Below are 12,398 nucleotides of genomic sequence, written 5' to 3'. Positions count from 1 at the left end.
GACAGAGAGAGACAGAGCATGAATGGGGGAGGGGCAGAGAGAGAGGGAGACACAGAATCGGAAACAGGCTCCAGGCTCTGAGCCATCAGCCCAGAGCCTGACGCGGGGCTCGAACTCACGGACCGCGAGATCGTGACCTGGCTGAAGTCGGACGCTTAACCGACTGCGCCACCCAGGCGCCCCTGGTCCAAGGATTCTAACACGAAGAGTCATTGGTACAGCATGAATCCATTTGTAAGGATGTAGATGTCCCAAGACAGGACAACGAAATGAATAAAACACACTTCACGGCAAGTTTCAGATTGCAATTTGGTCTTTTTCCCTCTTTAGATACTTCAAGACAAAGCTGTTTCTCATACTGTGCCTGCCTTTATTTTCCAAGTTTTATGCCGAAAGACAGAGTGCCTGGCTAATCGGGGAGCGAGCCTGGACACTTCTTTCCTTGAGGCATTAACAGCCTCACCGCCCTTCTTCCTGCAGTTTTAGGCTGCCAGGTACTGGGTGTGCAAGGAGGAGCCTGGACACGAGAAAGGATCCCATAGTGAAGAATGGTCAAGACCATGAAGGTGGCTTTGACTCGTTCCCTTCGTATTTTCCTTTTCTTCACCTTCCTTTCCATTTCCTGGCCACTCGGCACTTGTCTTCAGCTGATTTTCTCCAACCCAGATAGCAGACTGATTTCCCCCATAAGTACTGCTTTTGGTTGCGGATCCTTGGGGATTCATCTGTCTTCCGTTAACCAAGTTCATGTCGCTTTAAAGAGTGAAAATAGCATCACGCTCTTAAGTAGGCGGATTAAACCCACACAAAGGGCCTTAATGATGCCAGCTAAGCCACCAAGAAAAATCGTGCCTTAAAAACAAATGTGCTGCAATCTTTATTTGCATTAGAGATAATAACAGTGCTGCCCTCAGTCTCTTCATATCTGAATTTTTAAAAAGATTTCAATTTGTAAGTAATCTCCACACCCAACGTGAGGCTCAAACGCAGGACCCTGAGATCAAGAGTCACACGCTCTACCAACGCAGCCAGCCAGGTGCCCTTCTTCCTATCTGGTTTCGTAAGATCCCATTTAATTTAAATCCTTGTTGCCACGACAGACGGTCAGGGATCCGGGGGTCACCTGCATAACCCACATCAGTACACTTGGTGCGGTTCAGGAACCGCCTGCTTCTTGTTCACTCGGGTAATATTGACCACTGTTGGGAAAAACGAGCTGGGGTCCTGTGTTATTGTGTGAGGTCTATTTGTGTTAGAATTTATTATCATAAAAATAAACTTCCTTCAGTAATGACCCTATAGAAAGAGCAGCCTCAAGAGCTCTGGCAGGGATTCCAAACCCGAATTAAAAGGGACGATTTTGCATAGGGGGAATTAGACCCACGTTACCGATAAGTGGTTTCATTATGTCTGATATTATCCAAATGACTGCTGGAAGAATTAAAAGTGATTAGCTGTGGAGTACAAGTGGTGCCGATTTGCTTGTGGAAGTGTCTGGGAACTTTTAAAAAATGCAGTTGGCTAAAAGCGAACTAAAATAATTCTGGGACTGATGGCTGTTGTACATAGTACGTATGTATGTATATGTGGGTGTATATCTCCGTCTTGGGAGGTCTGGGTATTTTTTTTTTTTGATGTTTATTTATTTATTTTTGAGAGAGAGAGACAGTGAGAGAGAGAGAGTGAGAGATAGAGAGAGAGACCAAGCAAGGGGTGGGCAGAGAGAGAGAAAGGGAGAGAGAGAGAGACAGAATCCGAAGCAGGCTTTAGGCTCCTAGCCCTCAGCACAGAGCCCAACGCGGGGCTCGAACACCAACTGTGCGATCATGAGCTGAGCTGAAGTCGGATGCTTCACCGACTGAACCACCCAGGCGCCCTATTTCTTTTCTTTTCTTTCTTTCTTTCTTTCTTTCTTTTTTTTTTTTTTTTTTTGTTGTTCATTGGTGTTGCTTTAATTATTAGCAATGTGGAACATCTTTTAGAAGGTTTTGTTGACTACCCATATTTCCCCTTCTGAGAGCTTTCTGTTTGTATCCCTGATCCAATTTTCTGTTGAGTTGTCTTTTTCTTTTTTTCATGTTTATTTATTTCTTTTTATTATTATTATTTTTTTTTCAACGTTTATTTATTTTTGGGACAGAGAGAGACAGAGCATGAACAGGGGAGGGGCAGAGAGAGAGGGAGACACAGAATCGGAAACAGGCTCCAGGCTCCGAGCCGTCAGCCCAGAGCCCGACGCGGGGCTCGAACTCACAGACCGCGAGATCGTGACCTGGCTGAAGTTGGACGCTTAACCGACTGCGCCACCCAGGCGCCCCTATTATTTTTTTTTAATATGAAATTTATTGGCAAATTGGTTTCCATCCTTACTGAGTATTCCTTATGGGAGCGTTCTAAGTGTCGCAGGTAGTACAACAACATTTCTTAGACATTAAAATAATCACTGAGCCATTCAGTTCAACCTAAAAGGAGATGTTCGTTTGGCACCTGTTATGAACAAGGCAAGCACTACTAGGCTGTATGGGGCAAAGGTAGCCGTTGCAGAATCTGAAAAACTGTTGATGCAAACAGCGAGGCCCCGGGCCGGTAACAGCCTCGTGTCCTTACAAAAACTACGCCTTGTTAGACTAATCAGATGCCCTTTTGTGACCGAGGGCTCCGCCTGTTAGGTCAAGTGGCTATTGTTGCTGTCACCTAGCCTGGATGTCCCCCGGCTTTTGATTCGGCCTGCAAGGTCACCTCGTGTCCGCCGGGAAGATAGGCTCTGGCCCCACTTCTTTGTCGGCTGCGCTCCAAACTCCTCGAGGACGTGAGCCGCCACTCTTCCTTCTGGGGTTCCGTAGTGCCCAGCACCCAGTAATCGTGCCTGCTCAGTGACAGAATAGAGGGCCCACCAGGCTGGGTTGCTAAGCAATAGGCATAGATTTCCATCTGTGTCGCTCTCTCTCTCTCTCTCTCTCTGCATCAAGACCGGGGCTCGGACGCGAGTTAACCAATAAAAGGCAGCAGAAGTGACCCCAAGCTAGTTCTGGGTTCTAAGATCTGGCTGTCTTCGGTTCCGTGCGGGCGGAACGTTTGAGCCACCATGGGAGGCGCTACAGAAACCATGTGGAGAGAGAGAAGCTTTCGGGCTACGTGGAGAGCAAGAGAGTCCCAGCCGTGCTGACGCGTGAGCTGAGCCTAGCCCCTGGTTGCTCTGATGGCTGAAGAAACCACTGTCAAGACTGGCCGAAGAACCACCCAGATGAGCCCAGTCCTAATTGAAAAACCACGAGCGAATCAAGTGGGTGTTACCCGGCGACAGACGAGCGAGGCGTTTCGAACACAACATCAGGAGGACTGGGGCTGTGCACGGTTGGGGCGCTGCTCGAGTAGACTGTGACTTTCAATCTCCACGTAACGCAGGGCAGTAGAGCTGATGTTGAGTTATATACAGCAGGCTCAGGCGTTAGGAGTCTTATGTCACCATGAAAGGATATTTACGGGGGTGCCTGTGTGGCTCAGTCGGTTGAGCGTCTGACTCCTGATTTCAGCTCAGGTCATGATCTCACAGTCGTGAGATGGGGCCCCTTGCACTGGGCGTGGAGCCTGCTTAAGATTCTCTCTCTCCCTCTGCCCCCCCTCAACTTGAGCTGTCTCTCTCTCTCTCTGAATCCCTCTGAAAAAAAAAAAAAGGATATTTACGAAGACTCCCACCTACAATTTAAAGGCCGCGGTACCCAGCTCACGAAATAAAACAGGAGAGATATAGTTGAAGCCCCCTGTGTACGCCTCCGTGATCACATTTATCTCTCTTCTTCCCACTCTGGAGAGGTGACTCTTTTCTCGAATTTGGTGTTTACCATTCCCATGCATGTCTTTATAATTCTGCTGCAGGCTCTCTGTCTGTACAACACGTGCCTGTATGAATCCCTGAGTAATACGGCGTATTTTCCCCAGGGTCTTAAACGTTCTGGAGATGTGTTCACACTCTAGGCTTCGTACCGCAGGTGGCTTTTTGGCCAAAATTAGGTTTTTGAGGTGCATCCATGTTGGGAAGCGTAGCTTAAGTTTATTCACGTCCGCTGCTGCATAGTATCCTTTTGTGTAAACTTACTACAATTGTTCAGCCATCCTCCTGTCAGTGGACTTTTTCTCCCCGGTTCTGTGCTCGCACAGTGTCGTAGGGGACAACCTTGTACGCGTCTTCTTAGAGACGTCAAGAAGCGTGCTTCCTGCCTCCCGTGCCGTGAACCTCTGTTACCAGATACAGCTAAAGCGTCCTGCACATTTACAATTCCGTTTGCAATGTCTGAAACGATCGACTTCTCTGTCTCCTTGCCATGTTTCACATTGCCAGACGCTAATATTTTTGCCAATCGGATCGTGGGCCGCAATGTATCTTTTGTGGTCTTCCTTCATATTTCCACGGTAACAAGGGAGCATTGTTTCCTGTATTTACTCGCCATCCAGGTTTCCTCTTCTGCGAATGACTTCATCAAATCCTATGCCCGTTTTTCTTTTGGGTCATTAGCTTTCTTTTAATTGATTTCAGGGGGATCTTTATTCTTATACGCTAATCTTGGTCGGTTCTTTGTAGCAGGACATAGAACATAGACAAGTTTGTTTATCCTGTTCAACAGAGGCTTAGGAAGGTAAAGCAACGTTCTCAGTCTCACACGGCTAAGGATTAGCAAAGCCAGGATTTCAGTCCAAGTCTGACTACATTGGAACATAAAATACAGTAGCTGGATTCCATCGGCCTACATTTAGTCTTTATTAGTAAGAACAAGCCTTTGAAATAGACGCTTCTGAGATCACCAGAATTGTTCCTCTTGGAATCTCTTAATCTTGGAAAGTTCAACTTGATATCTTAAGACACGAAAGGGAGCAAGAAAGAAATTCAAACATCATTTATTCTCAGGTCCGTGTAACTCCTTGGATTTGTGTTTTTCATAATTCTTTTTTTTTTTTTTTTTTGCTTCATTCTAACAGTTTTTATTTAATGTCGTATAGATTACTTTATTCCCACACCTTCTCGATTGGCGAGTACTTGGCGAGATTTGGCGTTGCGTTCAAGGATCTTTTTGCGGCCTTTGTCCAGTTTTGGTGTAGTGATAACCACCTTGCTGGGGTGGATGCCCACGTGGCCAGTTGTGCCATTGGCCTTCTCTCGCTGTACTCGTTCGGTGTAGATGACGTATTTCTTCCTGTAAACCTGGACCACTTTGCCAATTTGCTGACCTCTGTAGTGTCCTCGCACAACGTGTACTTCATCGTCCTTCCGGATGCCCGTGGATCGAACGTCGTACTTCTGTCGCGGCTCTTTGGGAAGACGGGAAGACGTAATCTTCCTGCGAATGTGGGAAGGTGCGTTGAAATGCCTCTTACGGTTCTTGCTCCGGTCAGAGGTCACAAACGGATTGAACTTCATGTTGGCCGCTGTAGCTCCGGTGATGGCCACCGGTGTTTGGCAGAATTCTTAAAATGCGACTCACATACACAGACACACAAACATACCCGCACGTAATGAGACATTTCCTGGCACCAAATAATAGAACCTTGAGGGTTATAGATACCATGAAACAGAACAGTTAGCACCGAGTGATTAATTTACATGACGAATGTTTTACATTGTAGCACAGCTTGTCCAATTAACTATAAAAGTCAGATGAAACCAAAATCCCTGTGAAAACAAGAATCCACCGATCCCCTAAAACTGTGGATTTGAGAAGCAATACCTAGACGAACATAGCAGCTGAAAAACAAACAAAAACAAGGAGTGTCTGGCTTGACATGGAATTGTGGAGAAAGAGGAGTTTCTCCTAAGGAATAGTTGATTTGTAATAATCCTCAGGATCTGCTACAGCTCAGATGCCATCCGTGTCCCCCTGGAGCTTAGGAGCGAGGAGGAAGGGACCAGCCATTAAATAATCTCCTTCTGAGGCCCCTGGGCACATTACAGTCGGATAGACGCTACGAAGGAGAAAATGGAATACATCAGCGACGTGGAAAAGGGACGTTTTTCAGGACAGTGAGGTGTCCGATGTCAGGGGAAGAGACGGGGAGGGTGCCCGTAGATTTGCTTACTCCTCTCCCTGTAAGGGAGGCCTTAGTTACTAGAGAAGAGCCAAAGAGCTCACTGAAGAAGAAAGCGAGGCTCTCAAGAGGTGGCACTCACGGAGCTAAGGCGGGCGAGCCGGGAGCCATGAGGGGCAGGCTGTTGGAAGGGTGGACAGGTTGCAGACGGGGGGGCTTCCCGAACAGGGCCCCGGGGACGCAGGGAGTCCACTCGACTCGGGGCAGGTCCCCCCGAACGGCCTCACAAAATGGGAGGAGCTTGGGGGTGAACCGGGGGGGTGGGAGCACGTAAACAGATGGGAAAGACGAGTGCGAACTCATCTGCGCCTTTAATAGAGGAGTCGTCTGGCTTGAGCCCGAATAAACTCGCCAAGTTTCTTGATTCACAGGGGGCGCAGCTTTTTCATTTTCGTGCCAAAAGACCATCTCCTAGGATATGGAGGCCATCTGTGTCAAGGAGCAAAGCCCCTAAAGATGAGAAGAGAAGGAGAGAGAAGGCTTTGACAGAATTAAGACAAGTCAGCATGGATGCGCACAGAGGTGTCTGAAATCACGAAGTGTGGGGTTGGCAACGAGCGAAGGAAGACGGCCAGCTCAGTGAGCAGCCACGGCCACGGGCCCCACGCTGGCCCAGCTCCTTGCCACTGGGGATCACGGTGGGAGGAGGAGACCCCCCCTCCCCGCTCACACACAGGCTACCACTTGGCACGAGCTCCTGGCCCACGGCCTCTGCAGTCGCCACGGTGAATTCTTCTCCCGTGCTTGCTCGGCCGGGCGTGGTGATCCCAAGTTCTCGACCGGCAAACTCTTGCTTTTCGGTGGCTGTGAGTTCATGATTGCTGCAGCCGGAGAAGGGTGCCTGGAAACTCCTCACGCCGCTCTCTCTGTGTTGGACGCTTTCCACTAATAGGAGGGGGGAAAAAAGGACACTCTCGTCCATTCACCTGTCTCCATGCCAAGGACGCTCCTGATTCCTTCGCCTTCTTTCCTTGCTCCCCAAGGGGTGTCGCCTTTGTTAGCTCCCTCTGTGTCTTTCAGCCGGCGAACACCTCCAGGCACGTGTATGGGGAGACACCGTGCTGGACGCGGAGGGCCCGGCAGGTGGACAAGCTTAAGTCCTTAGCTCAGGATCTCGTGGGGAAGAGAAATGGAGCTCAGATAGTGTGGCCAGGCAGGCTGGGGCAGAGGCTGGCACACGAGGAGGGGCTCCCGCCCTTAGGGACAAGTTGCTGGAAGAAGTGGCATTCGAGGCGGTCCCCGGACGAAGAGCACAACCGTATCCTGCATGTACCTGGGGGCCAGCCTAAAATTTGAGAGGCTGGGCCAAGAGTTAGCTGGGAAAAGCTCGCAAGGGGGCCAATAAAACACGTTCTAGCCTTCCTCTCCCGACAAACACGCCTTTGCGACAATCGGAAAGGCCAGGCTGGAATGGAAGATTCTCGTGCTCCTTGGAACTCTGGGCTGGAACACGGCCACACAGGGGGAGCCAGTCTCTGACCCAGAGCCTGTCCCTCGCCCCTCCCTCGCCCGGGCGCTGGGCCTCCCCTCGGCAAGTCCAGAAATCCTCAGAAGCCCCCACAAACAGCCGTTCCTCTATCACGCCTCAGGCCTAGGGCGCTCACACTGTCCCTCTCCGGCTTCCGAAGTGACTTTGGAGTCACCCGGGCAGGAATTTCCGGGGTCCCGGTTTCTCTGTGTTTGGCCTAGAAGCTGGGTGGTGGGAGGCCAGGCTCCGGGGATGGAGGCGGGGGGCGGGGGGACGCCTTCCCTCGGCCCTGCAGATTCCTTGCCCCGTGGGAGGGACACGGCTAGAGAATGGCCAGAGCAGTGGAAAGCTCCAAAGTGAGGACACAGGCCACTCCCTGCAAGCCTTCAGGCGAGCAACGCTTTTCGAACCCCTGCGTTCCCGATCTGCAAAATGGGGATGATGACAGGACCCAACTTAGCAGGTAGGATCGAGGGCTACACGAGACAACACGTGCCAACAGCTGTTAGAACAGCACCTGGCGCGTCGTAACTGCTCGGCGGATGACAGACCTTGCCTTTGGAGGCAAGCTGAAGAAGGTAGAAGTGGCTTCGGCACGTCCCGAAAACACGTCAACGAACAAATCTTTTTCGTAAGTGCGTAGATAAGAACTGTTCGTCGCGAAAGCTTTGACTTTGTGCGCGCCGAGCCGAAGCCTGCCACCGGCGGAGGGAAGGGTTGGGTGAGCCCAGTCACCGGGCATCAGGAGCGAAGAAGAATCCTTTGCCTTCTCCTCAGGGAGAATGAATACCTCTCTTGCCACCTCCTACCCTTCGGTGGCAGTGGTTTGCCCACAACCCTTCCGCGTGAATAACGGGGCTCACCGCAGTTTGTCAGCGACAGGTCGGAAGGTTCGAGGGGTCACCGACCCCGGTTTGAGGTAATACACCTGCCTCCCCGGGTTACCGGTGGCGTAAAGGCTCATGCCCCAACTCCGCTACTTGCCCACTGTGGGACGCTGGGCAAACGTCCTCACTTCTCCGTCTCGGGAGTACGGGGACCGTGATGCCGAAAATCCTACCTCACGGGGTTGGTGCAGGAGTGAAGTGAAAACACATAACGTGCTTCGAAGGAGCCCATAGTAAGCCATATGTAGATACGATGTGCACACCAGTATAAGGAATCCTGGCCGGAAGCTTGCTACCCCTCCAACAACCACCCACGAACACCTGCAGAATCAGGGGGGTTTCGCCGCACTCAGGGAGCTTCAGGCTTAATCAGCATCGTGGTAATTGTCAATACTTACTGAATTTTTCTTGCAGGTGAGGCGCCGTTCTACGTTTTTGGCCACAAGCACCAGCTCACGTTCTCCTCACGCCAAGCCCCGAAGACGGGACCGTTAGGCTCCCCCTTTGACAGAGGCCAGAGACACGGGGAAGAGAGGGGAAGTCTCTTGAGCAGGGTCACGGAGCTAGTTGCAGAGGAAGCCAGATTCCAGATCCATGCCTGCCGAGCCACTCAAGCAGAACGTTCGCTATTTCTCTGGTGCCGGCGGGGACAGATGTGGGTTACTGACGACGCACTGACTACTTCTGTCAGATCCGCTGTGCTGCTCTCAGGAAGGGAGCTCAGAGAAATGGGGCAAAGGAGGTGGAGAGGTGAGGAGGCAGTTTTCCCCGCTTGGGGGCAAGTTCTGGCTCGTAGACTGCTATCTTGTCACTGTGTCCTCACGCCGTCGAAGGTGGGAAGAGGGCTCTCTGGGGTCTCGGATATAAGGGCAGTGCTCCTACTCGTGAGGGCTGCACCTCATGACCTAATCCCCTCCCAAAGGCCCACCTCTTCATATCATCACATTGGGGGTTAAGATTTCAACATAGGAACTCTGGGGGACACAAAACATTCAGTCCATCGTGGATCCCTTGTGGCTACAGGATGTGGTTGTGACCACCCAGTGATAAGTGCGGTATCGGGTGTGGGCTGTGGCAGGTGGCCTCGTTCTTTTTCAACCACTCGGGGATTTGGAGGCAAGAAGGCTGATTCATCCAGGAGAATGTCTTGCCAACACGGGTCTTCTTCCCGGGCCGGATAGATCTTCATTTGCCTTTCCCGCTTTGGAACTGTATCCAGGGGGTCATTGGCAACAGATGGGTTCAGAGGTGGCGACGTGCCTTGTACCCAGCAGGGTTACTAGAAGGGGGTCCTCACGGAACAGCAGGACCGGATGCCAGGTGCTTAAGCGGGGGGGGGGGGGGCGGGTAGCTGTCTGGGACTCCATCCAGTGGAAATGGGTAGCCTGCTTCCAATCCAAGAGAACCGTAAATGGCTTGGACTGGAGGGAAGACTGGAGATCACTGAGACGAACGTCATTCCCACACTAAAAAACTGAGACACGGAGGCTGCAAGAGGGGGGCTCACTTTTGTAAGGTCACACAGCATGCTTCCCTCTACTTCCGTTTGCCGTGGTGAGTGTCTTCCTATTTGCATCTACTGCGGGGTGCCCTGGGACAAACTCCTTCTGGCACATTTATCAGCCGTGTGAGGTCTACACAATGAGATGTTTTCTTTCATGTAAAACTAATGTTGCCTCACCAGTTAACCACTGAAGTCCCCAGAACGGTCATTTCCTCACTAGGATACTTTTGCTACAAGCTTTTCATGAATCCGATCATAAATTCAGCAATGTTATTGAGCGGCTTACTTAAGTCTTCGGGAACCACAGGGGACTGGAGGCATTGTCTGTTTTTATGACCAAAAGAAAGAGAAACACATAACAAGCTAAAGAAGCTCAACTTAAAAATTGGTTTTGTTCCGTATGAACAAACTCGTTTCGTCATTCATTCGCCCAACAAATGCGTATTGAGCACCGACTGGGGGCGAGGCACCACACGAGGACTTGAGGGGCTAGCACGGGGAATCATTCACTTAGCAAACACTGAACGCCCATTTCTTTTCAAGGGGCTCACTGCCCAACAAACAACTTAGCAACCAATCTCCCCGATGCAGAAAGTAAGGGCCGTAAACGATGCACGAACAGAGTTCAGAGAAGGAAAGAGTCATGTGTGGTGAGACCAGGGAAATCTTCCTGGACGAGGTGACATCAGACCGGCTCTTGAGTGCAGGTAGGATCTGGAGCTGCACAAATGGTTCTGAAGGACATTCAGGGTGGGGGACGTGGGGTGTTCAGAGGTGTTGGGAGACACGGGGTCTTAGAGCTTGGTTAGAGTACGGGTTTCAGTAGCTTGGTTGCTGCACTTGCTTCAGGGGGAGGCTAGAGGGAAGGTGGAAGGTCAAATGGGCAGAATCCTAGCATGCCTGCCCCGGTTTCCACCAAAGCACCTCTGCCTTAATCCATTTTCTACATCACAGGTCCACACAAGATCTTATTTGAGGGGGCAAACAAGGGTTCCACTGATACACACAAAAACTTAAAACAACCGGACCAGAACACAGATAGAATGCCTGGCAAGAAAATGTCGGAGACAAGACTGGAAAAGTTAGGCCGGGCCCTAAGCGAGAAGGACCTTGATAATGAACCCCTGGGGAACTTCAATCAGAGAAAAAGGATGAGATTCATGACTGCAGGGGGGCAGAGTAGACTGGGGCAGGCAAGACGGGAGGGAAAGGCATCGATCAGTTCCTTAGTGGGTCAAGGAGCCTGGATCCCTACCAGGCACTGTCCTGGGTACCGGGGCTATGATGGTTAACCACACACAAAAAGCCTTGCCCTCACAGAATTTATGTTCTAGAAGGAGGCGGCGGAAACAAACAAGTGAAGAGGTGAGTGGTGAGATACATAGATAAAGCAGGGTGAAGGGACAGAGAGTGAGAGGGTCCCATCTGATGTGGGTCGGTCAGGGAAGGCCTCCCGGAAGCAGCGACATTTGGGTGAAGACCTGAATTGAACTATGGGGCTACACGGGCCCGGGAGGCAGAGAGTTTCCTGAGGTCGGCGTGTTAAAGGACCGGCAGGGAGGTGGCCGCAGCCAAGTGAGCAACGGAGAAAGTGTTAGCAGATCAGGTCGGAGAGGTCACGAATACGGGAGCATGAGGGCCTTACAGGTCATGCCAGGGGCGATGGATTGTATTTGAAGTGTGCTGAGAAGCTGTTGGAAGATTTTGAGCAGACGCGTGACATGATGTGACTTAGAGTTTTAAAGTGATCCCTCTGGCTGCTCTGTGGATTATAGACTAAGGGGGGCAAGGGTGGTTTGTTCTGCAGCAATAGAGACCAGCAACTCTGTGTGTGTGTGTCTGTGTGTGTGTGCACACGCGGGCGCTCGATTCTGATCCGCTGGCCTTTTGATCTGTCTGGGGAGTCAGTCACTCTGGCTTTGTCGTATGCCTTAGTATCTGCCAGGGTGACACCGAAGTATTCGTATGGGTAGAATTGAATCATATAAGCCACCATGGTGCCCTTTATTTTATTTTATTTTCTATTTTTGTTTTCAACGTTTTTATTTATTTTTGGGACAGAGAGAGACAGAGCATGAACGGGGGAGGGGCAGAGAGAGAGGGAGACACAGCATCGGAAACAGGCTCCAGGCTCCGAGCCATCAGCCCGGAGCCCGACGCGGGGCTCGAACTCACGGACCGCGAGATCGTGACCTGGCTGAAGTCGGACGCCCAACCGACTGCGCCACCCAGGCACCCCTTATTTTCTATTTTTTAATGTTTATTTTTGAATGAGAGAGGGAGAGCGAGCGAGTGAGCGGGGAGGAGGCACAAACTCACAAACTGCAAGATCATGACCTGAGCCGAAGTCCGACGCTTAACCGGCTGAGCCACCCAGGCGCCCCAATTTTATTTTATTTATAAGTTTTATTATTATTATTTTCTTTGTCTTTATTTTTTAGGGAGAGAGTGTATGAGCAGG

General features: G+C 50.8%; 1 protein-coding gene across 1 annotated transcript; it reads right to left on the bottom strand.

The window, feature by feature from the left end:
- Positions 1-4,996: 4,996 nt before the first annotated feature.
- Positions 4,997-5,441, bottom strand: LOC121025812 (60S ribosomal protein L26-like). The gene has a single exon (XM_040468565.1). The coding sequence runs from the start codon at positions 5,411-5,413 to the stop codon at positions 4,997-4,999; it is 417 nt and encodes a 138-aa protein (XP_040324499.1). The 5' UTR covers positions 5,414-5,441.
- Between the last annotated feature and the right edge of the window lie 6,957 nt (positions 5,442-12,398).

The sequence above is a fragment of the Herpailurus yagouaroundi genome, unplaced genomic scaffold (assembly GCF_014898765.1).
Source record: "Herpailurus yagouaroundi ecotype Mexico unplaced genomic scaffold, PumYag 67702, whole genome shotgun sequence".
Lineage (NCBI taxonomy): Eukaryota > Metazoa > Chordata > Mammalia > Carnivora > Felidae > Herpailurus > Herpailurus yagouaroundi.
This window is presented reverse-complemented; position numbering and strand designations above follow the sequence as displayed.